The 14,475-nt window shown below is 47.9% G+C and overlaps 2 protein-coding genes across 9 annotated transcripts in view; both read left to right on the top strand.

The window, feature by feature from the left end:
- Positions 1 to 8,692, top strand: part of Atp6v0a4 (ATPase H+ transporting V0 subunit a4) — a 67,692-nt gene extending 59,000 nt beyond the window's left edge. For 5 of the 6 annotated variants that reach the window (XM_047560986.1, XM_047560989.1, XM_047560988.1 and 2 more), the window contains 4 exons: positions 1,154 to 1,273; positions 4,705 to 4,822; positions 5,664 to 5,835; positions 8,356 to 8,692. In XM_047560986.1, coding sequence (XP_047416942.1) covers positions 1,154 to 1,273; positions 4,705 to 4,822; positions 5,664 to 5,835; positions 8,356 to 8,449 — 504 coding nt within the window. In that variant the 3' untranslated portion in view covers positions 8,450 to 8,692. The remainder of the gene's footprint in view (positions 1 to 1,153; positions 1,274 to 4,704; positions 4,823 to 5,663; positions 5,836 to 8,355) is intronic. The other variant, XM_047560987.1, reaches the window with a different exon arrangement.
- A 1,543-nt stretch (positions 8,693 to 10,235) lies between these two features.
- Positions 10,236 to 14,475, top strand: part of Svopl (SVOP like) — a 67,884-nt gene continuing 63,644 nt past the window's right edge. For all 3 annotated transcript variants that reach the window (XM_047560488.1, XM_047560491.1, XM_047560490.1), the window contains exon 1: positions 10,236 to 10,387. The gene's annotated coding sequence lies outside the window, so the exon portion shown is untranslated. The remainder of the gene's footprint in view (positions 10,388 to 14,475) is intronic.

Raw genomic sequence — 14,475 nt, forward strand, 5'->3', positions numbered from 1 at the left:
TTTTATTTAAGAGTTTGTTGGTTTGACTTGTAACTTGTAAATATTTACACAAATGGCATGTGGACTTCCAATTTTACCCCTGCCCAGATCACTGCAGATATTAGTTGCAGACCTGCTAAAGAAAGAAGTAAAGATATTTTAGTGCCTAATTTTTAATACTCCCATGAAGTCATCCAGGTGCAACTTCACATGTGGGACATTAAGCTTCACAGTGACTTGAAAGGAATACAGCTTGAGCATCCCTAATCTGAAAATCCAAACCCCAAACTGCTGCAGGACTGGGAACTTTTTGAGTTCCAACATGTCACTATAAGCAGAAAAGCCCACACCTGATATCCTACCGTAGATCGTGGCCAAAATGCAGGCACTCTAAAGATATCATTAAGTTGCCTTCAGGCTGCCTGTGTCAGGTGTATTTGAAACACAAATGAGCTCTGTCTCCAGACTTGAGTCTTGTCCTTGAGATATCTCATTACGTGCCTGCAAATATTCCAAAATCTGGAAAAAGCAAACTCTGAACTCCTTTCAGTTCCAAGCATTTCAGACATGGGATTTCAGTCCATCTGTATTGCCTTTGGACTCCAAGGTGCAACCAGACCCAGCTGAAAGGTAACTACACCTAGATTTTACTTTCCCTTGATTTTTTTCTAGACATTTTATTTTAAAAAGTATATTTGTGTTGGAAAGACATATTCATATCTCTGAGGTTTGCCCATAGACACCTGGTTGTTTGAGTTCAGACTATGTGGAAGTTACAGCTGATCTATGAGAGTGTGTTTGTTCTAATAGTAGAGAGGTTCTTTTGCACACAAATCACTTTTCTGTAAAGACTGCGCACAGTGTGGCTATGGAGGAAAGCACATGCTCTGGATTCAGATGACCTAGGTTTGAATCCCGGCCTCGCTGATTGTTACCATGTGATCTTGGATACATTTCTTAACCTTTCTGGGCTCCTTTGCTTCTCTGTAAAATAGGGTGACAGTTATGCTTATATGAAATGGTCCTTTTGAAGGCTTAACAGGATATCAGAGAATTTAGATCAGTATCAGATACACAGCTGACTTTTAGCGAGAGCCTTGTTTTATACAGTACTGTTATGATTCTATGTTTTGGGTGAGTTTAGAACTCTCTTTGTTTTCTTGCTTGCTGATAGCTGCAGTCATTAATGATCCAAGAAAATGCCACAGAGGACATTGAAGGTGGCCACTCCAGCCCTCCTGGCCAGAGGACTTCTGCGGGCGCCCAGGGGGCTCAGGACGACCACGAGGAGGAGGTATCTTGGAAGATTTCCCAGTGTGACAGATTCTAGCAGTGGGGTCTGGTCTTAACGGTCACTGCACATGGTCACTGGCCCTGGATGCAGGCACAGAGCTGGGAGGCTCTGGGACCCTGCTGGCCTCAGCTCTGTGGCTCCTGCATCATGGAAGGTCCCAGGGAAGGAGGACTTTGTGAGAGGATCAGGGCAGCTATTTACCAACCCATCCGGGAGTACTTTAGAATTTTGGCCCCAACTGAAAGAGTAGGTGAGTGGGGCAGAAGATCTATGTTGAGGTCCCCTAGGAGTTGGCTGCATTTACTCTCCTCTGTCCCCTCAGTGTCCCTCGGGGACAGCAGAGCCCTTTCTAGCCTGAGATACTGAAGCAAAAGTGGATTTTTGCTTCCTGGTCTTCTCCCACCTGACTGTACTCGGCTGCCACAGCCTCCTGACGCTGCCTCCTCTCTGCCCATCTTGACTCCGGTCACTTATCTCCTCCCTAATCTGCCTCCACCTGAATCTGTGCACTGCACTGTTCTCAGCCCTCCTGCCCTGCCCTCCGGGGATGCGTGATTGGCTATAGTCCCAGCTGCAGCCTTTACTGGGAGCTCTGTTCTCATTCTGGAGCCTGAGCCATGAGGGCCAGAGGTGCTATAATGGCTCCATTTGTGGCGTTAATGACTTTTAACAATTATTTAAACAAATGGGTGGTCAGTTGGAATGAGAAAAAAAAAATCTGGATGGTGGGGAATCTCCCCCACAGGGATCTGGGGACAGAGAGTAGCCATGGCAGTGGCTTCTGGTATCTCCGACTCTGTCGGATGTGGTGGAGTGTTTTGGAAGCCAACCTTCACAACCTTGGACCCAAGTCCCGCCTGCCCGGGACAACCTCCCTCATCTGTTCTCCTCCAGCCCTCAACGTGTACGAGGCAGCTTCCAGCGGCCACCTCTCCATGAGCTGGCCGTCCTTTTTGGGGCCACTTTAGCCTCTCGCAGGCTCCTTAGCCCGGGGTTGGTCATGCTGGGGTCTCCCTTCCCCAGGCAAAGGAGGCTTGGCCTCTCAGTGCCGCTCCCACCAGGCGTTAGCCGAGTTCAGTCCAAGGCTCAGTCCTTCAGGCTGTCACGTCCGCCACACACCTGCCACAACACAGGGGTCCCCAGAACCACCCTCTCCTCAGACCCGCTGGCTGCAAATTGGGGGAACCCCTGAGAGTCCTTCAGTTTCCGTGCTCAGGGAACAACTCGGGGAGCTCAGGAGACTGCTATAAATGACAGGGTTTTTTGTTGGTTCAGCCCCTGGAGGAGGTGGACCTGGAGCTCAGAAGAAAAGGCCAGGCTGGGGAGGGACACAGGGGATGGCCGTGGGAGGAGCAAGGAACTCCACCGGGGACAGGTCACAGATCCGAATCCCAACCAGGCAGAGGCGGAGACAAGCAGGGCAGGATCTAGGGACGGGAGATTTCCAAATGTGGAGCTTCCGTGCCCGAGGGACGCACTCCCCTGCCACCACTGAAGTGTGACAACGCGCACAGGGGGGACGGCCAGCCTGCAAAGCTCCCTGGCACTTCAGTGCCCAGAGTCCTCCTGAGGTTCCACCGCGCAGACATGATGGGCCACGCAGCCCAGGGGACTGCGGTGGTGTCACCGCATGATCATGGGAGATCAGCCCCAGCCCGCGAGTCCATGCTGGACTTCCTGGTGCGTCCGACCCACACTATCAGGCACCCTCGGAGAGATGCCACAGGTTTGGAGGTGTCCTCCTGGGCGCCAGGACAAAGCAGGCACGCTGCTTTGTCTTGACTCTACCTACCCCATCCCGGCCCAGGCCTTGCCTCGGGCTCCAGGACCGAGGGGAGGGGCTTGGTTTTGTGTTTTCTCTGTAACCCAGGACATGTTGACTGTGGCCCTGTTCCTTCCAGCTGTCACTGACTGGCTGGCTGGCGGCATGTGACTTCTCCAGCCCTTTGACCTTTGGTCTTTTATTCCCTCTCTGGGAAAGAGGGTGTTCCAGGGGCTGGGAGCACCTCCTTCTGTGACCTGTCCCCGGTGGAGTTCCTTGCTCCTCCCATGGCCATCCCCTGTGTCCCTCCCCAGCCTGGCCTTTCCTTCTGAGCTCCGGGTCCACCTCCCCCAGGGACTGAACCGGAACCGTTCTCCGTGCAGCCCAGGCCGCTGTGGTCTGCAGCTCAGCCACGTGAGGGTCAGCTGCTCCCCTCCTCCCACCCTCTCCATGGCTGCCCTGCTCTTCTTCTGGCCCCTGGGTCTCCGGGCCCTGGCCCCGGCTGGGTGGGAGGGACGTCTCCCCTGCTCCCAGGTTTGCGGCCTGTCCTCGTTGCTGCTCTTCCCGTCCTGGGCTGTGCTGGCTGCCGGCACCTTCTCCCTGCTGGTTTGTGGGCCACTTGAGGGTGAGGTCAGTGCCCAGTAGACTGTGTCCCCACCTGTCAACATGCAGGAGGGCACACGGGAGCTCCTGTGTGCTCCTGCCGCTCTCTTCGCCTCGGGCCTGATCTCGGAGCCAGTCCCACCCGGGCCTTTTCGCCACGGGCCTCTCCTTTCCAGTCTGTGAGGCTGAACCTCCCCCAGGTCTTCCTTCACTCCCCTGCCACCAGCTACCCCTGCTCACCTGTGTGGCTCCTCGCCGACTCCAGGCTGTCTTCTCAACTCTCCCCAGAGCTTGGCCTTCCAGAAACTTCAGCGCCTGGGCAGGGTCTTCTGTTCTTCACCTGCACAAGCTTCCATTTTCAGCCAGATTGTTTTCTCCCAAACTTGACTTGGTGATATTTCACACCACCTACCGATTTCTTCCCAGACTCGCTTTCCTTATCAGGAACCATTCGCTTCTCTTTTACTTCTGGTCCCTTCCTCATCCTCCATGGCCCGGCGTAGATCATCTCCCCTTACCAACTGGTCGTCTTTGAGCTTTCTCCATCATGGCCGGGAAACATCACCCGCACTTGCCCTACCTTACTTCATCCCACTTTTCCTCAAGTGTGTCCATTTTCCCTGAGTTAGTCTGAAAGGGTCTCAGTGGCAAAGCGCACATCTTGTTCATCTGAATCTCATTTGTAACACCTTCAATGGGCCAGGGGGATAGAGAGAGGCTGGATGATGTACCAAGACAGAGGGAGGATATCAGCTCTAGGCTCCACAGCAGGAGGGGCCACTGCAGTTCAGTAGCCTGTTTTGCATTTTATGCAGAACGAGAGGAGAGGAGCTGGAAGGCCCCAAAGCTGCAGGAATGGTAAGCAGGCAGAGATGCTCACTGCCCCGGCTCACTCAGCACATCACGTGTTGAGAGATCATACTGCATGGCCTGCGATAAGTGCATATATGCAATTATTGAATCAATCAAAACTTTAAGAAGTAAAAAAATAGATAGTTAATGCTGACAATATGAAAAAGTAAAAGAAAAAAGCACTTCATATAATAAAATAAAAATTCCCTTTCAGTTCAACTTCGGAGATGTCTTCGTGCTCCAGGCCATCCACACCATCGAGTACTGCCTGGGCTGCATCTCCAACACCGCCTCCTACCTCCGGCTCTGGGCCCTCAGCTTGGCTCATGCACGTGAGTCAGATCTCCCCTGGGAGCCGACTGCAGTGCACTCGCGGGCAGTAGCGACTTCTCTGAGTTGCTGGTGGTGTGTTTGCCAGAAGAATGCTGTTTAATAGATTTTACCACGTGATTATGACTCCCTGATCACTTTAGTGGAGTCGTCCATGTGTCTGAGTTCACATGAGTAGAAGCCTGTCTTGGTCCACTGAGCTGCTGTGACGGCATGCCATAGACTGGGGGCTTGAGCCATGGAGAATTATTTTCTCACAGTTCAGGAGACTGGAAATCCTAGAGGAGGGCCCACTTCCTAGTTCGCAGATGGCCACTGGATTTCTGGTATGTCCTCCATGGAGGGGAGAAAGAGAGTGAGAGCAAGCCCCTGCTGCCTCTTATAAGGCCATTAATCTCCTCCTGGGGGCCCTTTTCATAATCTCATCTAACTCTCATCAACTCCCAAAGACCCCACCTCAAATACCATCACACTAGGTGTTGGGGTTTTAATATGTGAATCTGAGGAGGGACATAAATATTCAGTCCATAACAAATCATGCTGTGTGCATACTTTGTGGGGTGTGTGTGTGTATGTGTGTAAATCATGACTTGGATCCATTCATTTGCTGCCAATAGCTCTAGTTAGTTGACTTCCACTGGTGACTAATATGCCACCATGTATTTCTCTGGCTTCCTTTTGATGTGAACACAACTGCAGACCATCTTATGTAAACACCATGGGGCACGCGTGTCTGAGTTCCCCATCTGAGTGGAGTTGCCAGTTAATGAAGGTAGTGTAGAAATGATCTGTGCTTACAAGGTGGACCCTTGTGGTTGAGAGGGTTTCTCTTGCATCTTGCAGAACTGTCTGAAGTGCTCTGGACCTTGGTAATGCACGCTGGCCTTTACCAGCAAGGCTGGGGAGGACTCATTGGGGTCTTCATCATCTTTGCCGTGTTTGCAGTCCTGACAGTAGCCATTCTTCTCGTCATGGAAGGCCTCTCTGCTTTCCTGCATGCCCTGCGGCTGCATTGGTAAGGACCGTCTTCCTGCAGAAGCTCAGGGTGGTGCAGGCACAGAGGGCAGGCTGCCGGTTCATGCCCGACCTGCTCTGTGATGTAGGCAACTTGTGTACCTTTCTGCAACCTTAGTTTAGTTGTCTTCTGGGATAATATTAAATAATGTAAGACACATTTACATATATACTGGCTGCCCTATAATAAATGTTGCTTTTCATCTATTCCTCTTTATTTTTTTAATGTGATTTAATTTTTTATTTTTAAAAAAAATTTAAAAAATATTTACAAACTGCATTTTGATTCATTGTACACAAATGGGTACAACTTTTCGTTTCTATGGTTGTACATGATGTAGATTCATACCATTCATGTAATCATGCATGTACACAGGGTAATGATATCTGTCTCATTCCACCATCTTTCATACCCCTGCCCCCTCCCTCCTCTCATTTCCCTCTATATAATCTAAAGTTCCTCCATTCTTTTCTTACCCCCCCCACCCCATTATGTATAATCATCCACTTATCAGGGAAAACATTCAACCTTTGGTTTTTTGGGATTGGCTTATTTCATTTAGCATGATATTCTCCAATTCCATCCATTTATCTGCAAATGCCATAATATTATTCTTCTTTATGACTACATAATATTCCATTGTGTATGTATACTACCGTTTCTTTATCCATTCATCTGTTGAAGGGCATCTAGGTAGGTTCCACAATCTAGCTATTGTGAATTGAACTGCTATAAACATTGATGTGGCTGTGTTACTGTAGTTTGCTGATTTTTAGGTCCTTTGGGTATAAACCGAGGAGTCAGATAACTGGGTCAAAAGGATGGTTCATTTCATGTTTTCTGAGGAATCTCCACACTGCTTTCCAGAGTGGCTGCACCAATTTGCAACTCCACCAGCAGTGTATGAGTGTGCCTTTTCCCCCACATCCATACCAACTTCTATTATTGTTTGTGTTCTTGATAGTAGCCATTCTAAATAGAGTAAGATGAAATCTTAGAGTTGTTTTAGTTTGCATTTCTCTAATTACTAGAGATGTTGAACACTTTTACATAACTACAGTTACCTCATACTAGACAAAGGAGCCAAAAACATACAATAGAGAAAAGATAACCTATTCAACAGATGGTGCTGGGAAAACTGGAAATCCATGTGCAGTAAAATAAAATTAAACCTCTATCTCTCACTCTGCACAAAACTAAACTCAAAATGGATCAAGGGCTTAGGAATTAGACCAGAGACCCTGCACCAAATAGAAGATAAAGTAGGCCCAAATCTTCATCATGTTGGCTTAGGGTCAGACTTCCTTAACAAGACTCCCAAAGCACAAGAAATCAAAGCAAGAATGAATAAATGGGATGGATTCAAACTAGAAAGCTTTTTCTTAGCAAAGGATACAATCAATAATGTGAAGAGAGAGCCTACAGAGTGGGAGAAAATCTTTTCCACATGCACTTCAGATAGAGCACTTATCTCCAAAACTTATTAAGAACTTACAAAACTTGACACCAAAAATGCAAAGAACCCAATTAGTAAATGGGCCAAGGAACTGGACAGACACTTTACAGAAGAAGATATACGGGTGATTAATAAACATATGAAAAAGTGTTCAACATCTCTAGTAATTAGAGAAATGCAAATTAAAACAATTCCTCTTTAGGTATTAAATGGACATTTAAAATAAGCAACTTGTCCAAACACAGGTGAGGTGACAGGTCTGACGTGGGCTCATCCAGTGTGTGCTGTGTCAGACTGGACGTTTGCTGTGGCTGCTGAGGACAGGAGTCATAACAGTAGAACAAGCTACTCAATGCCAAAGGGGAATCAGAGAGGGTCCGGCAATGGGGAAGGTGCTCACAGGAAGCCCTGGTGTTTACAAATGGACCCAGAGACTCTCGGTGGACACTAAGTTGAGGATGTCATGCTCTTTAGCCACCCAGACGGTCCTCAGCTTACAAGGGTCTTTTCCATCCCCCTCTACGGTGGCTAATCATAAGAAGAGTGTGTACACTCTGCGTTGGGTGAGGGAATCGCAGCATCCTCTGCCTCCATGGCAACGTCATTCCCGCCATGCCATTAAGAACGTGAACTCTGAACATCACAAAGCAAGTGATGGGCTGATATTAGCTATGTAAGTTATAAAAATACAGACCTCTTTGTCTCACAGCAGCACGGGCCCATAATCGAGAGTCAGGGTGGCAACAGAAATCGTGCGTGACCTCAGGAAGAGTGAGGTTGACTTTGCATGTGATGGTGGCAGGGGAAACTCATGATATGGCACCAGCTGCCAGCGCGGTGCTCCATGAGGCCTGGAGGAAGCAAGGGGGGTGGGGAGAAGGTCAAGAGAAGGGCTTAAAAAAAACATCAGGGTTCCCATGGCAGCCGGCAGCCGGGGAGACTCCCCAGAGGCCTTTCTGACCCTGTGCTCGATTTTCCGCATGTTCTGCTTCTTCCTTCTAGGTGCCAGCCGCCAACTTATTATTTAATCCCCTTTTTTTTCTTTTCCTTCCTCCCAACAACAGGGTGGAGTTCCAGAACAAGTTCTATGCTGGGGCTGGGTACAAGTTTTCTCCGTTCTCCTTTAAGCACATCCTGGAAGGGGCAGCTGAGGAGTAGGCTCTGCTTCTACCACTTGCACCAGCGTCTGTGCCAATAAAGAAGTTCCGTCCTGCCTTTGAAGTCAACCCATGCAAAGCGCTCAATGGAATGCTTGTTCTCTGCTAACCGGAAGCATGGAGTTATGTGGTATTTGATTATAAGCCTGGGGATTTGATGTGACTTAACCACATCGTAGAGGAGCAACTCTAGCAAATCATTTTGGCTTCAGTCTGGGGTCGTAATCATCAAATAATAAAATGATTGGTAAATGAGTGAGGATGCTATGCAGATGTCTTCTTGCAAAATTTGAAGTATTATATTCCAAAAAACAAATATATGGGCAATTCCCCTTTTCTTAAGATGTCTTGATTCGAAATTGTCCCATAACAATTAGCATTGACAATCACAGGCCAACACTGAACAAAGAGTTACACAGCTAATCCCAGAGAAGGATCGTGTTCATTTTTCTCCCTCATTTCCCCCTTCCTCAAACACCTTTTTCCCTTGTCTAAGGCTTAGCGTTACAAGCTTAGGAACTTTCCCATGAATTTTCAGACGAGGAAGAACAGATAATGTTCTCTGTCCCAGGGGGAGGCTGCCCCCGTGACTCTCTGCCTGGCTTCGTCCTGTGAAATGAAGTGTGACAAGCATTTACCACAGGTGCACATTATGCTGGTGTAGCTGGAGAAAAATGCACACGCTCAGGCAGCTTCTGGGAAATGTGCACCAGGAGGGGGACGTGGTTACACGGTTGCCCATCACTCTTCAGTTCTCTGGGCCCAGAAGTTGTCCTTTAGGCACCTGGACCGTCGGAACCCCAAGGGCCTGATAAGATTCTTTCCATCAACGGCTTCATCTGACCCTAATCCAGATGAATTATGACTTCTGTGGTGACTGTACTGGTAAAATAAGTATTAACATTTTGTAGTGCTTTACAGTTTATGGAATTTATGGGGCACATTCACCTGGTACCTTATTTAGTTCTAAATTTTCATTGTCAGTAAAATTCCAAAAGAGCTGATCAAATTCAAAAGCCCCTTTGGATGGGACTCTGTTTTTTAGCCCCTCTTGTCCTCCACGTACTGGGACTGACTGGTGCTGAGGGAGGGGACAATGCTCCTCCCTAAGAGGAGGCTTCCTTGTCACTTTTCGGTCCACGGCAAGACTTGTCCAGCCCAGTTCAAGTCAGTTATTAGGTACTCGGTAACATTCATTTACTAAGACAGTGGAAGAACGGTGGTTGGAGCGAGAAGATGTGCATGTTCGAGGTTCAACTCGAACCTCAGGCAAGAAAGGGGGCTGCTACCCTCATTGCCAGATGGGGACAATGTCCTCCGCTCTCTGGATTGTAGAAGGGCTGGCAAAGGCTGGCGAGGAGGGGCTGCTCGGCCAGGCATGGCTGAGTGGGAGAACAGACCGTATGAAGCAGGTGTTAAGGTGGCCCTTGCTCCGGGATCACTGGAGAGCCTTAAGGTTCCCACACAACGCGTCCTGCTAGCCGGCTCACCAGCCACCTGCCTTCTCATTCTAAACAGCTACGGCCAAGAGAAAAACGTTAGCTAGGGAAAACGTCCCTCTGCCCCCGGCCCAGGCCTCCATTCAGAAATGCCCCCAGGTCCCTGAGAAGAGCGTATTAATTCCCAGGGCTTGGTGGCCACCTTCTGTCTCAAGGGAGGTATGACTTCCCCTTTAAAAAGGCTCAGGGGAGGGCTGCTGAGAAGGGGGTGTGCCCTCCCTGCCACTCACCTGCCCAGGACGGGAGATTGTCCCTTAAAGAATCCTGTTTGGAGGACTGAGATGAAAGCAGACTAAGGCCAGGCCCAGGCGTCTTGGGAAGGCAGGCCTGGGAGCCCCCAGAATCCTTCCATGGTCCCACTTCCCTGTAAGCCTTGGCTGTGGTGAGGTGGAGCAAAAGGGCCTGGAACGAAAGGAACATTTTCCAAGGAAAACACGGAGGTAAGAAACCCTTGTGGGTTGCAGAGACCTGCACCCATTTTCCTGCTGTGTGGGGGTGGGGTGGGGAGTGCACCATCATCATCGTCCTTATTATCATTGTTTCAGTCACAGGCTACTTGTTAGTGTATGGCTGAAGGCAAGGGGAACAAGAAAAATTTATTCTTTTAAAGTGATATTGTAAAACAAGGTCTCTCTCTCACAAACCACACACACACACACATATTCACTTAAGAAAAAGCTATAGGAGCCCAATTTTTCCAGCTAAAATATTTAGTACATCAAAATACAATCAATAGACTAAAATGTCAACCAGTGCCATAGAATTTCTATGAATGAAGTTTGAACACCATCTGAGCCTTTTTTAGAGTAAACCCCTAATCTATTCATTTTCTTCTCAGGTAATTTGAAGGTGGGTCATACAATGACTTTCCCATTGGAGGATTTTGCTCTGTGTGTGTGCGTTGATACTAGGGATGAAACCCAGGGCCTGGTGCATGCTGGGCATGTGCTCCCCTGAGCCACACCCCAGCCCTCTCACTGTGGTTGAGAAACTGATGCTAAGGGATGCGCAGGATGATCTTCCTTCCTTCCTTTGGATTCAGACTGACTTAGGGAACCAAAGAATGGGTGTCAACTCAGCTTCTCTAGTGTTCCATTTCAGATTTAAGAACACAAGTGTGTTCTCTCTCTCTCTCTCTCTCTCTCTCTCTCTCTCTCTCTCTCTCTCTCTCTCAAGTTCCTTATATCCATCTCTGAAATATTTTGTCCTTTTCTTTTTTATAAAACTTTTCACTGAAACTCCATACTAAGAAAATACTTTCCATAAATGCTTAATCAATTTTGAGTTCGTGTTTGAGTGTCCTCTGAATCATTTGGAGTGTAAGTCCCTTTATGATGTGCAGATGTGAGTGCTAAAATCCTGATGCTCCATCAATACCCCACCCCCAACTTGACCCACCAAAGAATCTTGTCGGAAACCCTGTATAATCTGATAGGGCAGAGATGAAACCTTCCATGTTGCTGATAAACTTGTACATTTGCTTCTTCCATTCCTTGGCAACCTCCGCTGATGCTGGGTGCTCACCTGGGCCTTGACTCTCTTCGAGCTGTGTGCTTAAGGATGATGGGATGTTCCCAATGGTACAGTGTACACACCTGGGGAGACCAAAGTAGGAGGACTGCAAGTTTGAGGCCAGTCTCAGCAACTTAGCAAGAAGCATTATCAAAATTTTAAAAAAAATTAAAAGATTAAAAGGGCTGGGTAAAGCCCCTGGTTCTATCCTCAGTACCAAAATACAAAAGAAAGAAAAGAAAGAAAGAAAGAAAGGGAAAGAAAGAAAAGGAAGAAGGATAGATGGATGCTGTGATCAGCTGGCACTGAACACTGCTTCTGTGACTGGGCAGGGGCCAAGTTTACTTCTCAAGAGTGGCGTTTGAGCAGGTCACATCTCACTTTTTCCCCACTTGTTGCTCCAACAGGGTCTCGGGAAGGATTAGTTTGGAAACTTTTTCCTTCCTCTAAAATAGAGGGCTTCTGCCACGTACAGCAAAGTAGAACAGGGAACATTTTTAGTGAAAAGTACCAGTCTGTTGTCGCCCTCCGAAGACGAAGGGACTGGCTTGGTGAATACTGCATGAGACACCTGGTGGAGAGGTCCTAGGTCTCATTTCCCACCCGGGCCAGGGTGACCCTTGAAATCAAATGGCCTCTTAGAAAACAAAGCAGCTTTCTCCCTTTCTGGGTAATTTTATCATCTGAGCCCAGGATGTTCTGATGTTTGTGGAATATTAGCAATACAGGCCCTGAGGAGAGGCAGACCCACTCTTTATTTATCATTGATGGACTGGTCGATTGGTGCGGGTGGAGCCCAGCTGACCAGCTGGGGGTCACCTCCTTAATTCCTGTGCTCAGAGATGAGCAGCAACCCCACCAGGTGTGCTCATGGTGCCGCCACGTTGTACAAATATCAGATTTAATCCTTCTAACACGCGTCAGTGGAGGCTGATCAGTTGAGAGTTGCACAAGTATCACAGTCGGCAAATAACTGTGGTGGCGCCCCTCCTGCACCAATGCGTCTTCACTAAGCTTCCCCAGAGCCCCTCACCACAATCGTTCTTGTTAATGAAACACCAGTCAAGATCTCTGCAGAAGGGCTGGGTGCGGTTAGACACCCTGTTTCCTGTCCCTCTGCTCTGTCTTGCAACAATTAAATTTAACTGCGGACTTGATGGACGTACTCTGCTTTGGTGGTATACCCTGTAAATCCCCCCTGGCTGTTCTCAGAAATGGGACAATTGGCACCTTCTGAGAACTCCAAGAAAAAATTATTTTTATACTTCTATGTAAACTTCTGAAAAAATTATAATCCTCCAAGTTCCCTCCGCCCCCAACACACACACACACTGGGTGTATAGTTCAGAGATTTCTAGACTCAGCGTTCAGAGGGAAAGTTTGTTTTAGGTGAAAGCGCCCCTCTGGACCGGCTGCAGTCAATCGACCTACTTCCTGCCAATTCCTCCTGTGTCCAGCCTCCTCTGTTCTCCTCCATGACAGGGGCTTACACCAGAGAGAGCTTTATTTTATTTTATTTCCCCTCCTAGAAGATGCCTGAGGTGGGCAGTCCAAGCTAAAGGGTGCCTCCGTGGTCAGCAGGTTCCTGGCTCTTCCTGTCTTATGCTGGTCCACCCTCAGCCCAGAGTTAACATCTGTACATTTGTGTGACCACCTGTGGGGGTCCTCTCTGCCACGTCCCGCGTGGAGGAGGAAAGGGTTGACCGTCGGAGGGGATGTTGGCGGTTTTTCTTTCTATTACCCAAAAACCTTATCTGCTCAATGAACACACAAGCACCAATACTCTTTTTATGAGTGGGGTAACGGGCATGGCTATACCGGCTCTGGCCTCTTGTAACAATATGGAGTCGCTCAGCTCTCCTTCTTTATAACATACAAGTAAAGGGGCCAGGACTGGGAGGAGCTTCTTCTGAGAAGGACAGGATAGGGAGGAGTTAGGGGAGCCATCCTCTTAGGGGGAAAATTCCAGAAGGAGACAGGGAGCCACTCCCATTCAGTGCCACATGCTCCCTGGCAGTTCCTAGAAGCCAGGCCTCTGCGTTCCATGGCTCAACCTAGTCTGATTCTGCTAAATAAGGACGGCTTCCCACAACCACCCAAGATGCCAGCTGCAAAGTCAGCCACCCACTGGGATCTAGGGAGGAGGAGGAAGGAAGAGGCCAAAGGGATTTCCCAGAAGCCCCTACAACTGCAGGGCCTCCCAGGGGCCACCACCATGCCCAAGGCTCAGGGGCAGACCTGCTGTTGGGGTCTCCCACTTAGAGAATGGGACCAGGTCAGGTAAACCTCACCAGACACTGGCTGCCTCCCTGTCCTGCTCCTTCCTCCCTCGTGCCCATCCCTGCCCCCCACTTCCTTCCCAGCCTCCCTTCCCCCTCCCCCTGCCCCTTTCCTTCCACTTTCCTCCCACCCACCATCTTCCCTCCCTCTGTCCTTTCTTCCTTCTTCCCATTGAGTTCTTACAAAATGACACTAGATTTTTTTATTATAATTTCATCAGTTATTATAGAAGATGAAAAAAATTCCACTTTGGTTTGCAATGACTGTGTCCTCATGTGAATTGTCTGTTCATATCTTTTTTTTTTTGTGGTACTGGGGATCGAACTCAGGGCCTTGTGCTTGCGAGGCAAGCACTCTACCAGCTGAGCTATCTCCCCAGCCCTGTTCATATCTCTTGTCCATGCATCTATCTTATACACATAAAATTATATATTATATATAATACATATATTTATAATGATTTATATATAATGTTTACATTTATCATTTTCATATATAATTTTTAATATATAATTTTTTTATTTTTTTAATATATAATTCTTTAACACATAATTTGTGGTTTGTACCTGCGTCAACGTTTACTTAGTGCCTGTGTTATTATTATTACTTTTTTGGCAAACATTTTTCTGTGTTCTTTTAATTTTTAATATTGTGGCAAAACGTATATAATTTACTATTGGAACAATTTGAAAGTGGCACAGCCTCAGGAGATCGTTTTTTCCAAAATGAATTTTTT

This window comes from Sciurus carolinensis, chromosome 8, assembly GCF_902686445.1.
Source record: "Sciurus carolinensis chromosome 8, mSciCar1.2, whole genome shotgun sequence".
Lineage (NCBI taxonomy): Eukaryota > Metazoa > Chordata > Mammalia > Rodentia > Sciuridae > Sciurus > Sciurus carolinensis.